The 12,100-nt window shown below is 51.0% G+C and overlaps 1 protein-coding gene across 1 annotated transcript in view; it reads right to left on the reverse strand.

Annotated features, from left to right (window-relative positions):
- Positions 1-12,100, reverse strand: part of GALNT2 (polypeptide N-acetylgalactosaminyltransferase 2) — a 192,442-nt gene that overhangs the window by 63,596 nt on the left and 116,746 nt on the right. The window contains exon 3 of the mRNA XM_069484577.1: positions 8,474-8,627. Within this exon, the coding sequence (XP_069340678.1) occupies positions 8,474-8,627 (154 nt within the window). The remainder of the gene's footprint in view (positions 1-8,473; positions 8,628-12,100) is intronic.

Raw genomic sequence — 12,100 nt, forward strand, 5'->3', positions numbered from 1 at the left:
GATATTGAAGATAAACAGCGGCACTCGTGATAAGAAGGGCATCTCATAATGACAGAAGGGTCAGTCTACCAAGACAATAACAGAAACTCACAAACAGGTCTAAAATATGAAGAACACAGAGAGTTCTGTTCAACAGAGCCTCGCGCTGGTCAGATCACCCCCATTGGACCACACAATCGCCTGCTCAGCTGCCTGCCTCTCCCACCAGACACAAGCCCCTTAGGATGTTTCCATTCATCACTGTGTTCCCAGGATGGGGGAAGACAGAAGGACCAAGGAATAAAAAAACCCAATTACACGACTCATTTAGCATCCGCTTGTCTTTGCCCAAACTATAACCCAGAGTTCCAGACAGGGAAACTGAGCCAAATATGTGGACAGGCCCCCCAGTAATGAACTCTGAAAATCCACTTGCTAACGGGCTGTGATGAGGGGACTCACAGCAGGCCCTTCAGAGACGCCAGCACAGACACAAGCTGGATCTCTGCAGTCTGAGCCTTGTACGCTGCTGCCAGCACGCTCTTTCATGGAGATGGAGAGGTTTGAAATGGTTAAAAAAAAAATGTGTGTGTGTAGGGGGGGAGGCGGGGGGAATATAGAAAGGGAAGAAAAAGAATGGTCTATGCCCCCCAACCAGGAATTTGTGTTATGAAGACACCAAAAACTAAAAACCCAAAAGAGCACACTGATGGATGACGAACGACATGGCTTTGGTCTGGAACTTCGCACATGAGGGCCAGGTTAGCCCCTCACAGTCGTGAGTTGGTGGGCCCTGTCACAGCAGAGCGCCTTGGGAGCCTTTGTTGCCGGCCACTTCTGAATCCCCGCGTCTCCGGTACCTCCCTGAGCCCGCCAGCACCTTGGCGAGAGCGGGCAGAGCTGTCGCGCAGACTGGACACACAAGCAGAATCCCACTTCCCGGTCGGCGTGAGCAGAGTCCCAGGGGAGCAGACACAAAGGACACTCTTCCGGGACACTTTCCTGCACAGCCTGAAGGAGGGAACGCCCCGCTGCTTCTCCACTTCTCAGGCTCCGGTCAGCACGCGGCCGGCTGGGAGTGCGGCTCCCCGCAGGAGTCTGGCTGCAAGTGACCGACACCCATCTCTTCCGGTCTGGGGGCACACTCGGGCCACACGCCTACGACTCAGGCCTAGAACCCAGGGGTGTAAAAGACACTGAGAGCAGCAGGTGGGAGCCAGCCTGGTCCATTAGGCAGAGCCCCCGGGCGGGAGTCCAGGCACTCAGGGCTCCAATCCTGCGCATGAGCCTCCTCGGGCCGAGGCGAGCCACCCACTCTGCGCAGCTCAGCTTCCTCGCCTGCCTCAGACGGTGATAAAGCTCCAGGCCTTAATCATTTCACAATCACGCCGACCTCCTGGGGGATGAGGGCTCTCTAGATAGCGGTGCTGCCTTAAGAGGCCCAGGGATGTCCAGCTGCCTTCCGATCCCTCAGTGTGTTCCTACTGACAACATAAAAAAGGGAAAAAGCCACCTCTGTCCTGCAAACCAAGCCCACAACCCAGCAAGTCTGACTTCTGGGTGGAACTCCTGAACTTTCCAGAAGTGGGGTCTGAGTTCAGGGGATCCTGGAAACTGGCACATATGATGTCATCAGAAGTCTAACCTCCCCACCTCCTGCACAGGACTGCAACGCAGATTCAATAAAACTCATGCGTACAACAGGCGGAGCACAGGCTTGATACTGATAAAATGTTCAATAAGTGTTTTATTATTGTGATTATGGAACGAACTTTTAAGACTCATTGTTATGCCACAGCCAAACTCCACCTGCCCCTCCAGCCACAAATGCCAACAAGGCCAGGCCATCTGAACCTACAGAAGTGCCCGTGCCCACATGAGACACCCCGTGTGGCACACGATCTCCGCCACCAGGCCTCTGCGTGGCAGAGCATACGGAGTCGGCGTCGGGGTTACAAGTTGATGGGCAAGGAACAGTGGAGCAGCGGCCTCCATCCCGGGAGTCACAGGAGGCCGGCTGCGTGTGCTTGGCAGAAATCGTGAGCTGCTGAAGTGCAAAGTACAGAAAAAGTTCGGGGCCCCCCAACTCCCTCCCAACTCCACTGGGGAGCTGGGCTGCTTCTGGTGTCCCCAGATCTTCTGCCCCCTAAAAAGAAAACCCCGAGTCCCACAGTAATTGCCTTAACCAAAGCTTCCCACCAAGCTGGTTGACTTTAGGCTGCAAACTTTTCCTTGGATTCAGCAATGTTTACTCTTCCAGAGTACGAACGAGAAGTTTGGACTGTATCTTTCCCACAGTCCTTAATCCTGATTAGCCACTCTTTTAAAACAACTGCCATCAACGCTGACAACCCCGTCAGAGCGAGACTTTAACACCGCCTTCTCGATGAAACGTCCTTAAAAAATAAATCAAGGAAGAATGCCCCTGCGAGAGCTCTGGCCCGTGTTTGGGCTGCGTTAGAGCCAGACATTTCAGAAAGTCGTGAAACAGAGCTCGTTAGTGATTCTTCTGAAACAGACACTGAGCAACTGTAATTTGTAAATTGAGTAAAAACAATGTATTCTTGACTTTTAAACCCCGCCAGATAAATTCATCAGGTGTACAACTTGGACAAATCCCTTTCTCAAAGAAGGTTCCTTTGTGGGGACACAGTTCCGCAGATCTGGTCTCAGGGGCACTATTTCAATTTGAGACACAAAAAGGTTTCAAAATCCCACATCTTCAACTCAGCAGTAGGAAGAAAGGGTGGCGATACAGGGAGCAGCTTCTCAACGACTTACGTTTGCAAGCTGAACGAAACCCGTTCCTTTGCCAGGCAGCTCTCATTTTTAAGGGATTTAATTAAATAAATGAAAAGGAATGGTGTTTGGCTGACACGGAAAAGAAGAAAATAAAGATAATGTTTTGTCCCCTACAGGTTTATTTGATTTTACTACATAAACTATTTCAAACTGAGCAGTCTCAAGCTTTCCCCAGTAGACAGAATGAGATCCCATAAACTTCCTGGGTTCCATGTGGTTTCTGTGCTTGACTTTCTCATCAGATGTGTTTCTAGGCAAAAATCAAAGCCTCCCTGGAAAGGAATCTGGATTCTGGAAAGGCTTTGGCGGAAGACGATCACCTCTTTGACACGTCCTGTTCTAAGGAAGGCAGCAGGGGGAGGGGGTTGGGAAAGCTTATGGAAAACAGAAGCCGTTTCAGGACCTGCCTGGCCCGGCCCCTCCCACAGGCCTGGGGTTCAAGATGCATCCACTTCTGCCCGGTATTAGTCAGCTCGGGCTGCCACACGAGCACGCCACAGACTGGGGGTTTGCACGACATTTATTTCTCACAGTTCTGGGGGCCGGAAGTCCCAGATCAGGTATCAGCAGGTTTGTTTCCTCGTGAGGCCTCTCTTCCTGGCTTGCAGACGGCCACCTTCTCGCGTGGGAGAGACTCGCATCTTTCTCCTCCTCTTCTTATGAGGATGCCGGTCCCATTGGATCAGGATCCCATCCTATGACCTCATTTAACCTTGGTCACCTCCATAAAGACCCTATCTCTAAATTCGGTCACATTGGGGTTTGGGACCTGAATATGGGTGGGGGAGTGGGAGACAATTCAGTCCGTCACACACTCATTCTTCCACGTGTAGGGTCGGGGGACAGAGAGACTTCCGGTGGGGCCCGTATGATCTACCGAGCTCGGGAGGTGATCGCTTTCAACGCTGCCTTTGAGGGCTGGCGGGTGGAGCAGACAGGTCTAGTGGAGAGCAACCAAAGAAAGATCTTCAACATGGATCTTTCTTTTTCTTTTTACTAACTAGGCGGGGGAACAGTTAAGTAGACAAGGGCTTGACAGAAAGTCCTGTGGGGGCTGGGATAGGACAGTTTCTTCAACACACAGGACCATCCTGTGCTACACAAAACATCTGGCATTTCTGGCTCCTAGTGGTAAATGCCAGGAACACCCCCACGGGTTTTCTAACACCCCCCCAAACCCCACCTGCACACTTCCGTCCTCACTCTGGGTAGGTGGCACCACTCTGGCCCGAGAACCACTGAATTAGCAACTGCTCCGAGGCTCCTTTTAGCTTCACAGTTGCACAGTTTCATGAAATTATATCCCCAGATCATGTGAACAGGGCCTAAAATAGCACGCAGTCTACAGTGTTAGACTGTCCTTCAAGTGTTAGCCGTTGGCCTTAAATTCACGGCTGAAGACCACCATGCTGCAACCGTCTGGGGCTCGGGCCTTGGGCCCCTCCCTCCGAATTCATTCCCTTGGGTCTGACATCCGGTCTTAAGGTTTTAAATACCCTCCATACGTTGAACATCTCCAAATTTACATTCTTGCTAAGACCTTTCTCCTGAACACCAGACACATTCCTCACCACCTACAAAACAGGTCCACCCACACGGTGATGCACTAACATGTCCAAACTTCCCTAAACCAGCTCCGCTCCCAGCCTCCCCCAAATCTCAGTTAAGGTAACTCCAACTCTTCCCTTGCTCCAGCCACAATCCTTGGCGCCCTCTCCCAGGCGGTACCCTTCCTCCAACCCATCTGCACATCCTGCGGGCCCCACCTTTGGAAACTATCCCATCTGACCACTTATCACCACCCCCAGTGCTACCTTCTAGTACCTTCTGCCTGGGCAATCGCAACAGCTTCTCACCAGGGAGAGGGGAGGAACAAGTAGTCCGGAAAAGCGCCTTCAGAATCCCCATCAGTTTAATTTGCTTTTAAGTCTTGACAATTTATTTGAAATCTCAAAGCAAGGTAGACAAGAACTTTTTTTTTAAGTTGAGAAACCATGCTGTTTCCCAACACAAAGAAAAGATAAATGTTAGAGGTGATGGGTATCCAATTACCCTGACTCGATCATTACACACTGCATACAAACTATCACATGTACCCCCAAATGATATACAACTATGATGTATCTAATTTTAAATACACACAAAAAAGAAACTCTGTTTCCAAGAACAGGATGGGCCACTATCTTCCCAATATCTAAGAGAGCCTAAAACATCCCGTACATAATATGTGGTATTTCACTCACAGCAGGCTTTTCTAGGCTTCCTGGTTTCATGTAAATATTTCCTCTTGGCACAATATTTCTTATGTACTTTGAAAGGTAAATAAAATACAGCCCAAGAGTTTTTGTTTGTTTGTTTGTTTGTTTGCGAGCCTCTGACCCCCTGATCGCTTGTATCTGTCCCTAATGGCAACAGGGGCAGACTGTAATCACGTTTTCCCAGGAGAACACCTGCGGTGTGGCTATTTGTGGGTCACCCTGAGTTCACTTGCCCCCTACTGCTCAAATATGCCCGTTTCATTCTCCTTTATTCCGTTCTGATTCTTCCCCTCACTCAGGGATTTCCTGAGCACTCCCTGCCTGCCAGGCACGGCGCTAAGCGAGAATCCCTCACGCGACAAACATTCCTTGCGTTTACTGAGTGCGGAGGTGTCCACGTAAGGGCCCTGCACGTAACGACTCACTACTCTGACGAGCAAAGACAGGAAGAAAGAAACAGGCGACACACGTGGTTCGGGGGTGGTGACAAGAACTAAACACCAGTGGGGCGGGGGCTGCGCTCCTGGGAAGTGGCCCGGGGACGCCGCACCCAGGTGGCTCCTGAGAAGAATCTCAGGGAGGAAGAAGCAGCCCTCGCACACGCTGCGTTTCATCCTCCCGGGTTACAGAGGCGGCAATGTTATGTCATCTTAAAGATGACAAACGTCACAGAATTCAGAACTAGAGGGTCTGGGATTTCAACTCAGGTCTTTGGGGCTCCCAGACCGTGTTCATCATGAACCTCCGCGTGCACTGTGTTCAGCTCCATCACAACGGAAGACGGAGTTCCACCGTGCAAGCATTCCTGCAGGTCTACACAAAGGGAGAGACCGCAGAGATAAGAAGGAAAAGAGAAAGATTTTTATATACGAAAGCCAAATTCTTTAACAGCGCTCTATTGGATATACTGGGGGAAAATTCAAATAGGTAACTTGATCTTCTTAACCTGACATTCCACAAGAATGGTTATTCTAGAGCTTACATTTGAGGCATTACATCGGTTCAGCTCTAGGCATACGACTGACTTTGGATAGACTTTAATTTAGCCAAAATCCAGCAAATGTGGAAGCCATCCCAGCTGCCCCCTTAACGCATGCAAATGAGTACGACACAGTAGCTGGAACTAGAATTAACCCCCCTAAAGTGCACCCACACCACAGGATGAATATTCAAACATCTGTTTGGACCAACTCATATTTCAAACATTTTGAAAAAAACATACATGCACACAGCTTGGGGCCTTTGTGGGGATGTGCCAGGCAGGCAGCAGAGCAGGAACCCAGCCCCCTCGCTGACGAGTCATCAGAAAGGACATCATTTTCTCTCGCTCTAGGGAACATACATAAAGGTAAAACCTTGGTGGAAAGCTGGCCCTTAAACCAAACAGTGAAACGAAGCCCAGACATCCACGGAGACGCCATTCTGAGCAGTCGACCAGGCAAGATTTTTACAATGGTCCTGCTAGACTTGACTTCCCTGAGTTTAGGCCACGCTCCCCTTAAAAGCTATAGTGACCCTTTCTGGGCTTCAGCCAGTAGCGCTTAATCACTGGGCAGGTTATTAACACTCCAGGTGCCTCAGCTGCTTCTCTGTGACATGAAGACAACCTTCTAGTCGGCCTTAGTGCACATGAGGATGGTATAAGTGGGTCCCTGGGGGGGCCTGGGACATGGGGGCAGTGAGGACGTACACACCTGGCACCAAATGAAAGCAGCTCAGACCCTCCCCCTAGAAATACACGTGTGTCCCCTAGAAATGCACGCGTGTACACGCCCACGATCGCACACGTGGCTTTGGCTGCAAGACTTTCACAGAGTCCCAAAGCTCATGCGTGGCTCCTGGGGGTCCTTAGATCCCAGGTCAGCACCCCTTATTTTCGACACAGTGTTTAACAGTTAACCAGGAGCAGGACGTAAGGACTGAGTAAAGCTGCCTGCAACAAAGAAATTAATCAACCATAGGAAACATTAATTAAAGATAATCTTCTGGAGTAGATTTAGAAAGATGATGAGATTCTTAGCATTACGTATAATATGTGCTCACATGTATTATCTGTTCACGTACACACTCTTTTCTCTGAGCCTGAAGAACTACAAAGGTACAAATTTCTCAAATATGAGCTGCTGTGAGTGAACAGGGCTGGCTGGAACCCAAAGAAAGCTGCTCAGAAAGGCAGCCCCGGCAGTTAACAGGGACCTACACTGTCCACAAAGCCCCCAAGAACAGGGGAGAAGAGAAAAATCCTTTCGATGTAAGCTTGTTGACTTACAACACAAAGCCAACTGTGGCCTCCGTCTCTCCAGCTCGGCCTCCTCGTCAGTGCCTGGAACTCACGCCCGAGAAAGCCAACTGCTGGGCTCTCTGGGAGGACCTGATGCCAGGGCACGGCTTCTGCACTGGCCTCCAGCCTGGGCATCCCGGCCCAAGACTCACGCCTTTTGGGGCCTGTCCTGCGCCTCCCACCCTCCTGGGTGTGCCAAAGCATTGCCGTGAAACAGACCCTCCAACCTGGGGAGCTGCACACCCTGCGTCTCGGTGGGCCTCCCCCAGCAGCGGGAACGGGGCCAGGCTTTTCCGACCGGAACCCTGGAATCCAAGCACAGAGCCCGATACTCGGCAGATATCTACGTTCCATTCCCTGACCAATGAGCAACTCTAAAAGTAACTTGGTGAGCGGGAAGACCTACCAAGCACCCAGGAAAACAGCTGCCTTCAAGATGTGCCTTCTTATTTTTTAATAATCTGAAACGAGACCAATCCACTAAGAATTCCAATGAGAACAACCTTCTTAGCAAGGATTAAAGGTACAGAGTGACAGCAAGGACTATGAATATCACTCTTCTGGTAAGTGGTGACAAATACTCTTTAAAATGCCTGCAGACCTCCTGAGCTGAGCCCAGGGTGACCGTCACCCACAAGTCCCAGCTCTGTACAGAATAAAAGCCGGACTCTTAAAAGCCTTTCTCTTAGCACAAGGTGTGGAGAGGTGTCACCTGTCCCCTCTGTGTCCTGTGCTTCTGCTCAATTTAATGTCCACCCTGCTGGCCAATTTCCCCTTCCTGGTCTCTGGAACATTTCCCACCTCAGCTGTCCCAATACGCAGGAACTGAGATTTTCTTCCTTCCAAGGTTGTGAACAATGGAAAAGTTTGATTTTTGTGAACAGATCTTAAAAATAACAAGTGATCAGTAGACATGAGGTCAGTAACACAACTTTCTCTTTCTGACTCCCAGGCTCTGGCCAGCAACCCCCGCCCCTGCGCACCCACAGGGCCGGAACCTACGCAGAACCCTCGCCTCCCTGCTGCACAGGCCTCGGGACAGTCGCCAGCGCCACACGGACACCGCGCACGGTTTCCCAGGGCAACGGGAAAGTCCAGCGCCACAACGTAAAAGCCAGCGAAGCCAGCGACATACGCCCGGCGAGGTACTCACTGGTCGTGCCGCGTGTCGGGGATGGCTCTGTCCATGCGAAGCTTGTCACTCTCCACTTGGTTGAACTTGTTGCGGGCGTAGGGGTCCTGCCCGGAGCGGACCATCGTCCCTCCAACGTACGCCTCCTGGTTGAAGTCCGGCCACCGTACTTTCCCTAAAAAAAGGAAAGCAGAAGGTGTGGGACGGTGGGAAACGTGCCCAGAGCGCTCATCGCTGCAGCAGGTGTGAACTCAGGAACCGCGTCGCGGTGTCCCCCAGCGTGGCCATTCCAACAGCCGGAGCCGGCACCGCCGCGGCCACGGCCGAGCGGGGAACTGGGTGTTTGCCGCGCCCGACTCGCAGGGCCAAGGCTGGGGGCGCGGGTGCCCATCCCGCAAGCAAAGTAAAATTAAAGCATCCGTAACCACGGCCCCACTTACGTTTTCATGAAAGGAGATATTCTCTGCTTGTCCCCCCTTTCTAGGGATTACGATAATGCCAAACGCTTCTCAGGTAGGGTGACAAAGATGATGTAAATTAAACACAAGGTGTCCCAGCATGTAACATCAGGTAACAAAAAAATAAATGTCCATACAGAAAATAACACCCCCCAGAGAACAGGATATCGAACATCTCTCGGTGAGATTGCCTCCGGGGTCCTTCTTGCGGCCGTGACCGCACTCGACCCCACAGGGTGAAGAGGACGGCGGGGCTCACAGAGGCGCCCCGGCGAGCACAGCGGGGACCTGGCCATTCCCGACACGTGTCAACTTGTTCTCTTCCCGGAGGGAAGGCAGTTCAGGCCACCTGACCGTCCACTGACACGCCGGCCTGAACCCACTCTAGAAGGCCAAGCACAAGGTTCTCCGAGAACTCACCGCGCTCTGGGGAGTTTTACAGGGACCCGGGGCAGGGGCAGAGCTTACAGCAGACCCGCGTGCAGGGTGAAGAGCTCAGAGAGGCAGGTTAAGTCCAGATCAGCTCAGGGATAACAAAGGCAGAGCCAGAGAGAAGAGCTAAGGCATGACGCTCCAACAGCAGGACAAGGGTGGAAGGAAAGACGAATCGGAGCCAAAGAGAAAATTCACGACTTGGTGTCACCCCGGGTCTCCACCAATCACTGACCACTTGCTACCTGTATGATCTTGGACAAGTTACTCATTCTTTGAAATTAAGTTTCTTACAAAACAAACAAAACAACAAAACATTTTTCAGGAGGACTTAATGGCCTGTGATGCTTCAGTTCCGTGTGGATATAACAAACTCAAAAAAAAAAAAAGAACAAAGAAAAAAGAAAAAAAAAAAAACCCAATAATAGCAAACCTGCCCGCATGAAGCTCGTAAAATTTCCAGTGGTTGTAAGTGCTATGAAGTCACGTAAGGGTGTTAAAAGGGCAGGGGGTACTGGAGTTGCTGATTTATATGGGGTGGTCTGGGAAGGTCCCTCTAACAGGGTGACTTGGAGTGGACACCTAAATAAAGGCAGGGAGCGAGCACGCAGCTCTCCGAGAAGAGCGCAGGGCACACTGCAGTGCAAAGGTCCTGGGGTGGGCATGAGCGTGCGCACTCAGGGACCAGCCAGGAGATCAGTTTGACTAATAGAGTGTGGGGGCAGGGGGGCAGTCGGAGCCAAGGTCAGAGGGGAAAGGCAGGGCTGTATGGGAACAGGCGAGCAAGAGGAGTGATAGCTTTTCTGCAGCGTGTCTACCCTTGGGCTGTTTATTTGAGATCAGCGCCACGGCATAGTAACAGCGTGTGTAGCTACAAATGCGCTTTCCCAACAGGATCCCTCAGCACACCATCGAAGGAACGTCTGTTCCTTCCTCTACTTCAGGGGTGAGCAAACTGAGGTTCGGTTACACGTGATTTGCTCAAGACCGAAGAGTAAATTTTCCATCTAAAAGCTCATCTGCTTCTTGTTGCAATTGTCCTGCGAGGTTAAAACCCCCATGTCATCACAGCTGGTTGCCGTGGAAATGATATTTGGGGTCACGGAAGCCTGGCCTCTCAAATAGGAAATCAGTTCCAAAACCCGCGAGCCTGGCTCCAGTGATGATAGCGTGGCCCTGGTAAACGTCTGGCTACCGAAGCTGGTCAAAGTGTCAGCATTTTCTTCCACCTAAAATACAATGTTTCCAAAACATTTTATTGGAAACCTGTTTACCATACAAAGACAACCCTAAAAATATTTACTGATCTCCCACTCTCTCCCCATCTTCCTGCCTTCACCCTCATATTTTTTCACGGATGAGAAGGAAAAAACACCCACCCACCTGCGCTGAAGAGCAGGCAGACCCTGGTCCTCACCACGTGAGTTTACCCCTCACAGACGACCACAAAACAGGTTTTGAAAAGTCTCTGATGTAATCTACACCAGCAGGACCTATGACAGAATTCAAGTGAGTTGGTTCTAACGAACTTTTTCAATGTCCTAAATGCTGGTCACTGTACCAAGGAACTTTGAACTCTGGAACAAGGAACCATGATGGGCCCCCCGGCCCCCAATGCGCAGCCAAGAAGAGTCATCACCCAAGAGATGCTTCATCTCATGGTGTAGTTCTGCTCACACTGGCTGCTGCCCACCTGCTGTGCGCGAGAGAGCAGCGGCCACGCTGAGCTCTGGGAGCTTCGCTGGCATTCCCACCTGCACATCTCTTCGTGCCGCGAGACCCCACCCCCTTTCTGGAGTGAGACACAACTGCAGCAGAGGGTTCCGCAAGATGTCTAATGCCGATCAACTGTGGGGCCACCAAGACGCAAGCCAGCAGTGCACACCAGGCGCTGGCTATGTGCTAGACGTCACGCTCGTCCTGCAGGGACAGCTGAGCACAAACAGGCCTGAGGCCCCCCCTTGTGGAGTTCATGTTCCAGGAGGTGGAGGGAGGCAGGTGATAATCAAACCCCGTACTATAAATGTATCAATAAAAACTGAGCTCAGTGCTCCGATGGTGAGAAAACGCTGCTCCGTGGAAGCATCTGAGGGAGGAAACTTTACCCAGACCAGGGGCGTCAGGGAAGGCTTCCCTGCAGGAGGAGTATTTGAGCTGAGATTTGAAATAAGGAGTAAAAATAAACTAAGAGAAGCCCTTTTGAGACTTCACAGAAATACCTTCAACATCTTCTTCAACGTCCAAAGACTGCATGAGCTTACAGGTGCCAACTGTGACCTTTTCCTTTGACATAGGAACATCCTCAATGGGACTCTGTTGGGTGGGCCCTGCCCTGCCTTGTGACATCTCCCCAAGGCACAAAACCATTGTACTAGGGACAGATTACGAACAGCATTTCTTTCATACCAGCTTAGCAGTATGTTAGAATACTACAGGGGCTTTCATGTTTGACTATGACACTCATCTTACAATATGACCCCGAGGTCACAAGGCAAACACACACACAACTGACACTAACTTAGCCCTCGCTCTACGGGATGAACAGATTCATTCTTGTACGTGGGTGTGTCTCATGCGATTGGCTTCAGGATCTAGCAACCAGTCACAGTCCAGAATTTGAAAAACACTGGGCTCAAGAACCACTACAAAAACTGGTAATTAATTATATAGAACTGCGAGGGCTGGCGCCACCGTAGGAGGCAGAGGAAGGAAAAAGCACAGAGAACAAGGTTCACAGAGGACACACACGCCCCGGCCG

Source organism: Eulemur rufifrons, chromosome 11, assembly GCF_041146395.1.
Source record: "Eulemur rufifrons isolate Redbay chromosome 11, OSU_ERuf_1, whole genome shotgun sequence".
In the NCBI taxonomy this organism is placed as follows: Eukaryota; Metazoa; Chordata; class Mammalia; order Primates; family Lemuridae; genus Eulemur; species Eulemur rufifrons.